Source organism: Lontra canadensis, unplaced genomic scaffold, assembly GCF_010015895.1.
Source record: "Lontra canadensis isolate GAN:19392208 unplaced genomic scaffold, GSC_riverotter_1.0 scaffold6, whole genome shotgun sequence".
In the NCBI taxonomy this organism is placed as follows: Eukaryota; Metazoa; Chordata; class Mammalia; order Carnivora; family Mustelidae; genus Lontra; species Lontra canadensis.
Window position 1 is genome coordinate 21,215,522 of NW_022631000.1, and position 6,000 is coordinate 21,221,521.

At 46.1% G+C, this 6,000-nt stretch overlaps 1 protein-coding gene across 4 annotated transcripts in view; it reads left to right on the plus strand.

The window, feature by feature from the left end:
• PXYLP1 (2-phosphoxylose phosphatase 1) overlaps positions 1-3,644 on the plus strand; it is a 70,542-nt gene extending 66,898 nt beyond the window's left edge. For all 4 annotated transcript variants that reach the window (XM_032852365.1, XM_032852366.1, XM_032852367.1 and 1 more), the window contains one exon: positions 1,344-3,644. In XM_032852365.1, coding sequence (XP_032708256.1) covers positions 1,344-2,284 — 941 coding nt within the window. In that variant the 3' untranslated portion in view covers positions 2,285-3,644. The remainder of the gene's footprint in view (positions 1-1,343) is intronic.
• Positions 3,645-6,000: the final 2,356 nt, after the last annotated feature.

The window sequence follows — 6,000 nt, forward strand, 5'->3', positions numbered from 1 at the left end:
GAGATATAAGGCAGGCCCAGAGGCCAATGGAGGCCAGACACAGATTCTTAATGTTTGTCATCATGTTTTGTCTCTTTTTGCAAACCATTTTGGAAATGCGTAAGACCTGTGTCAGCCCAGATCTCTGAGGGAATTCTGTGCTCGATAAACTTCCTTCAGAATGGGATGCAGACGTCCTTTGTAATGTTTTCCTGAGCTGTTCCCCTTCCTGGGCCACTGCCGTGCCTTCTGTCTCACACATCTCAGCCTCGAGTTGTCCTGGGTTTTCACACAGTTTGGACATCTGAACTGGTCGGGGTGGGGGACTGTGTGTGGTTGACCCTCAGAGAATGCAGATCTGTTACTGGGATTCCATCCCCTATATCCTGCTGCCTGGAGGGTAAGCTTGCTTTCATCTGGGATTGTCTTCTCCTATTTGAAGATAAGGCTTTTCTTTGTTTTTGGGTTTTTTTTCCCCCAAGATAATTTGTTACCATACTGGGGTAATTCAAGACTAAAACTTTTTAAAATTTTAGTTGGCGGGTAAATTTAAAATTCTTGTTCCTATCCATGTTCTATTTGCCACTTCTGTACCCCTATCTCCCCAGGTAATACCAGTTTCTTATGCATCCTTCCAAAGTTTCTTTATGTAAAACACAAACAACTGCAAATACACATTCTTATTTTTCCCTCATTTTTATTTAAAAGGAGTATAATAAATGTACTGTTCTGCACTTTGTTTTTCCCAAATACTCTATCCAGGAGTCTGAAAGAGCATTCCATATCTCCACAGACAGAATGTCCTTGATGAGCAGGTAATGCCCCAGGAGGCTTAGGCAGAATGTACCTAGAAGGTTAGCAGCAAGCCTTCACTTGGGAGAGTAGGGAGAATGAGGCAAAGGAGAGAACCCCCCAACAGTGAGAGGACTAAGCAGCCAGCAGCACCTTTTTCTCTTTATCTGTCTGATTTCCGTGGGCCCTCCCTGCACACTAAAGAATACTGTGTCCCTGGGGAGGAGGAAGAAAGCTCTTCCTAAGCCCATGGCAGTTACAGCCTTGACATCTGCCAGGAGGCTCGACAGCTGCCGTCTGAGGCGCCCCCTGTCACAACGCCTCCTCCGAGGGGAGGGAGGGATTGAGCAGATGGTCCTGGTGCTCCCCTCTGCTCATCCCTTCCTGGATAATCCCAAAGGGCTCCCCTCGTGAGTTCACACAAACCCACTCCTGTAGCTTCCACATGCTGGTTTTGATTATATTCCCATGCACAATGGAAAGCACTGCAGAGTCGGCCCCTGACTCGGTCTCCCTTTGCTACTGCTCCTGCTGAGCTGGTAGTGAGGACAGTTTGTGTCCGTGTGTTTCAGGAGTTGTGCAGCATTTGCAGAACGGCCAGCTGCTGAGGGACATCTATCTAAAGAAACACAAACTCCTGCCGAGTGACTGGTCCCCAGACCACCTCTACTTGGAGACCACTGGGAAAAGCCGGACCCTACAAAGTGGGCTGGCCTTGCTTTATGGCTTTCTCCCAGATTTTGACTGGAAGAAGATTCATTTCAGGCATCAGCCAAGCGCTCTGTTCTGCTCTGGAAACTGCTATTGCCCCATGAGAAACCAGTACCTGGAAAAGGAGCAGCGTCGGCAGTACCTCTTACGTCTGAAAAACAGCCAGCTGGAGAGGACCTACGAGGACATGGCCAGGATCGTGGACGTCCCCACCAAGCAACTTCGCGCTGCCAACCCCATAGACTCCATGCTTTGCCGCTTCTGCCACAACGTCAGCTTCCCATGCACGAGGAACGGCTGTATCGACATGGAGCACTTTAAGGTGATCAAGACGCATCAGATAGAGGATGAGAGAGAGAGGCGGGAGAAGAAGCTCTATTTGGGTTATGCGCTCCTGGGCGCCCACCCCATCCTGAACCAGACTGTCAACCGGATGCAGCGTGCCGCGGAGGGCAGGAGAGAGGAGGTCTTTGCCCTCTACTCTGCTCATGATGTCACTCTGTCACCGGTTCTTAGCGCCTTGGGCCTGATGGAAGCCAGATTTCCAAGGTTTGCAGCTAGGTTGATCTTGGAGCTCTGGCAAGACCGAGAAAAGCCAAGTGAGCATTCTGTCCGGATTCTTTATAATGGCGTCGATGTCACATTCCACACCTCTTTTTGCCAGGACCACCACAAGCATTCCTCCAAGCCCATGTGCCCCCTCGAAAACTTAGTCCGCTTTGTCAAGCGGGACATGTTTGTGGCCCTGGGGAGTAGCGGTAGTACTAATTATTACGATGCATGTCACAGGGAAGGATTCTAGAAGGGAGGCAGTGCAGGGCTGATAGAATCTATGCCAATACAGAGGGATGGGAAGGGTCCACTTCTAGATCTGTCCATTGTCAAGGGTATAAGACTATTGATTTATGAAGGCTAGAAATCATGTTTGAGCCATGTGGATGATTGGGTTGAACGGGAAGCAATTGCTATAATTGGGTTCATGGGTTACTTGGTACATCACGGCCAGTTCATAGAAAGAGGAAGGTACTTCCATCGTAGCCTGACTTTGCTCATGATGCCACAGGGTATGTCAATACCCAGAGCTGCCAGTCCATATGTGTAGTATTTCGATCTGCAGGGATAGCATATGATGGAACCAGCAAACCTCAACCAAAATTTTCTTCATCTGGGGTGGTTTTGCCTTGTTCCTGTTCAGCAAAACCATTCCCGAAGTGATTTATCTATAAATAGGGGTTGGTACATTTTTCCCGTACAGGGCCAGATAGTAAAGACTTGGACTCTGGGGTCCCAGAGGCCACATACAGTCATGTGACGTGAAAGCAACCATAGACAGCATGGAAACAAACGAGTGTGGCTATATTCACAGCCCGAGTTTGCTGACCCCTAATCTCAGAACACAGGCTCAGCTACATTTGCACTTCCAGCACTTTGAGAACCAGTTGAGTACAAAAAATTATTCAGTGGTGCCTCCAGGAACTTCTGCGAGAAACACCGAATTTGCTCTGTAGCTGGTGTGATAACAAAACTTGAGGGGAAATAACCATCAAATCAGAATGAATCATAGAAAAATTATTAGAATAATACTTGATGTTCATGATGATTATGGTAGGTATGTTTTAAATATCTGTCTGCTGTAGTCTATTTGCTGTATAGGCTGAAATTTTTGTATTCCATTTAGTATTTTTATAGTCTAGGGAACTATTTTCTAAGACCGGTTTTAGATGTACTCTTAGTCCTAGGTAAAATTCAATTTACCATACCTGCTTGGTGGTTAGAAGGAAGCTAGAAGCTGAATTCAGGCACTTTCTTCCAATAAAACTAATTATGGCTTATTCCCTCTGACAAGCTGTAGTATTGGATCAATTTTTAAAACGTCTGCATCAATTTCAAATGGTAAATTCTAATTGATTTTTAAATAAGCTTTTGGGAGAACTTTGTTATAGATAGCTAAATAATCTTTCTAAGATTTTATATGTTAGAAGCAATTGTAATTAAATCTGTGGTTTCTGAACTAAAATGGTGCTAGTTCCATGTGAAGAAATGTAAAGTGCAAGTGAGATTCTGAAGTGTCTTTGGCATTCCACACTTTCCTCTTTGTTTTTGTCTAATGTTGCCTTTGGATACATCTGTTTCTATAAATAAATTTTTGAAGAATACTCGTACATGTTAGTCATGGTTTGTACCTACAAGGCATTCTAGTTCTCTTCAAGTAAGTTCCCAAATTTTAGAAACTTATTTATTTATTTATTTATTTAGTATAAGTAAAAATGTTTAAATTAAAGAACTCCCCAGTGTGCGTGGAAAAGGGAGGCCAGGCCATGCTGGCCCACCAGAGATGGAGGAAAGGGACAGCAGTGCTGGGCCTGGAGGGCCAGGGCTTCCAGCTCTGACAGCAGCATCCAGGCTCCGTGGGGGGGGGAGGCCGTGCACAGATAGCTGCCTTGGCATGGTTTAAAATCTATCTTAACTCCTCTTTTTAATGCTGAAAATCACGTGTTGTCTCTTGAGTAGTTAAAACTGTTGTTTTTTGATCCCACTCTCAGTATATCCGAATTAGAACTGCTAAACACAGCTTAAAAATGTAAAACTAAAAGTGGATCAGAAGATATTTTAAAAATCAGATTGAGGGGCACCTGGGTGGCTCAGTCGGTTAAGCACCTGCCTCTTGGTTTTGGCCCAGGTCATGATCTCAAGAGTTGTGAGATGGAGCCCTGCCGTGCACATCAGGCTCTCAGGCCCTGCGTTCAGCAGGGAGTCTGCTTGAGATTCTCTCCCACCCCCCCCCAACCATCCTCTTTCCCTACCCCACCCCCTGCTCTTGTGGGAGGAGGACCCCTCTCTCACTCGCTGTCTCTCAAATAATTCTTTAAAAAGAATCAGTTTGGGGGCGCCTGGGTGGCTCAGTGGGTTAAAGCCTCTGCTCTCAGCTCAGGTCATGATCCCAGGGTCCTGGGATAGAGCCCTGCATCAGGCTCTCTGCTCAGTGGGGAGCCTGCTTCCTCCTCTCTCTCTGCCTGTCTCTCTGCCTGCTTGTGATCTCTGTCTGTCAAATAAATAAATCTTAAAAAAAAAAAAAGAAGAAGAATCCGTTTGAAACAGCTATTGGTAAAGGTAAATATGTTGGATATTAAAAGCGTAGCTAAAGGTTTCGCCTCCCAAGACCTCAGGTGTGCACATCATTTACATATCTTCCTCAGTATTAAGTTCCAAGACCTCTCGCTCCATAAACAAACGCTGATCACTGAGTTGAGATTAATGCATCCAGTTCTTGGTTTCTGGACAGTGGTCTTGATGGCTTAGTTCATGGCAGGTGTGGGCGTGTACATGTGCACATTCAGCTTTCTTATTTTTATGATTAAAATTAATACACGCACACTGGAAAACAATCAGACTATACTGAAAACAACTTCAAAAGTGAAGTTCTCTTCTATTCCCACCTCCAGAGACAACACTGTGGGATATTTGACAGATATTCCTCCAGAAATTTTCCACGCAGATGGGAGATTGAGTTCGGCATCAGGCTCCAAGCTTAGGGTGGAGTCTGCTTAAGACTCTCTCCCTTTCTCTCAAGTAAATAAATCTTTAAATATCATTAAAAATGAGAAACTGAAACTTAAAACCAAGGTACTAGAACGGGGCCACATGCTTTTGAGGTACACAGAACAAGCAGAAGCTAGCAGCTATATGTGTTAATTTTGTGGCCCAAATGAGTAGTTAACCCTTTTTCAATACTGCTAGATAATTATTAATATACTAGAGTATTATTTCTCCACTTTCACTTATAAACAGAATTGAAGAACTCTATACTGCTATTAAGCCTGCTTGAGGGTCTTTGAAGCCACAGCAGAATTGGGCTTTGGAAAGATGTGACTGATTTCTCTCTCTAGGACCCCTAGACTGAGACAGGAGAGGTGGGGATGCGTGCTTCCATCTTCAGGAAGCCTGCACAGATGCAGCAGCCCAGCTAGTGTGGGTGTAGCCCTGTGTGTTTAAACACAGCCGCAAGTCAAAAGCCAAGAACGGCCAGGGTTTACAGTGCGGTTCTGGCTTGGATGGTGGCCAGAGTTCTGGCCCAGGCGCCAGTTAGCCGCCATTGCCCAAAGCCACTGGACTAAATGCTGGGCTTGCACCCCTGTATACTGTCTGTCCTGTGACCGTCTCATGAATAATAACAGCTTCTGCTTAAGAGGAACCCACTGAATGCCTAGAGTCTGCTCAGGCTTTCCTGGCCTCTGCAGTCCATCTGCCCGCTGAGCCTGGCCTTGAGGAGCAGTGGGTGGCCCTGGAGGGTCAGCTTGGCTCCACCCAGAGCTGCAGAGCCCCTCAGCATGGGGGCAGCCTGAGGCCTGGCATCTGAATAACTGAGTAATAACAGCACTGCTGTGGCCTCGGTGCTTCCCTTGAGGGGCCCCACAAGCATTTCTTTATCAGTCCCAACAACCCTCTCGAGAAGTTCCTATTACCCCTCATACAAATGAGGAAAGAGGCTGAAGTTTGTGGGAGGGGGGCAGGGGATGA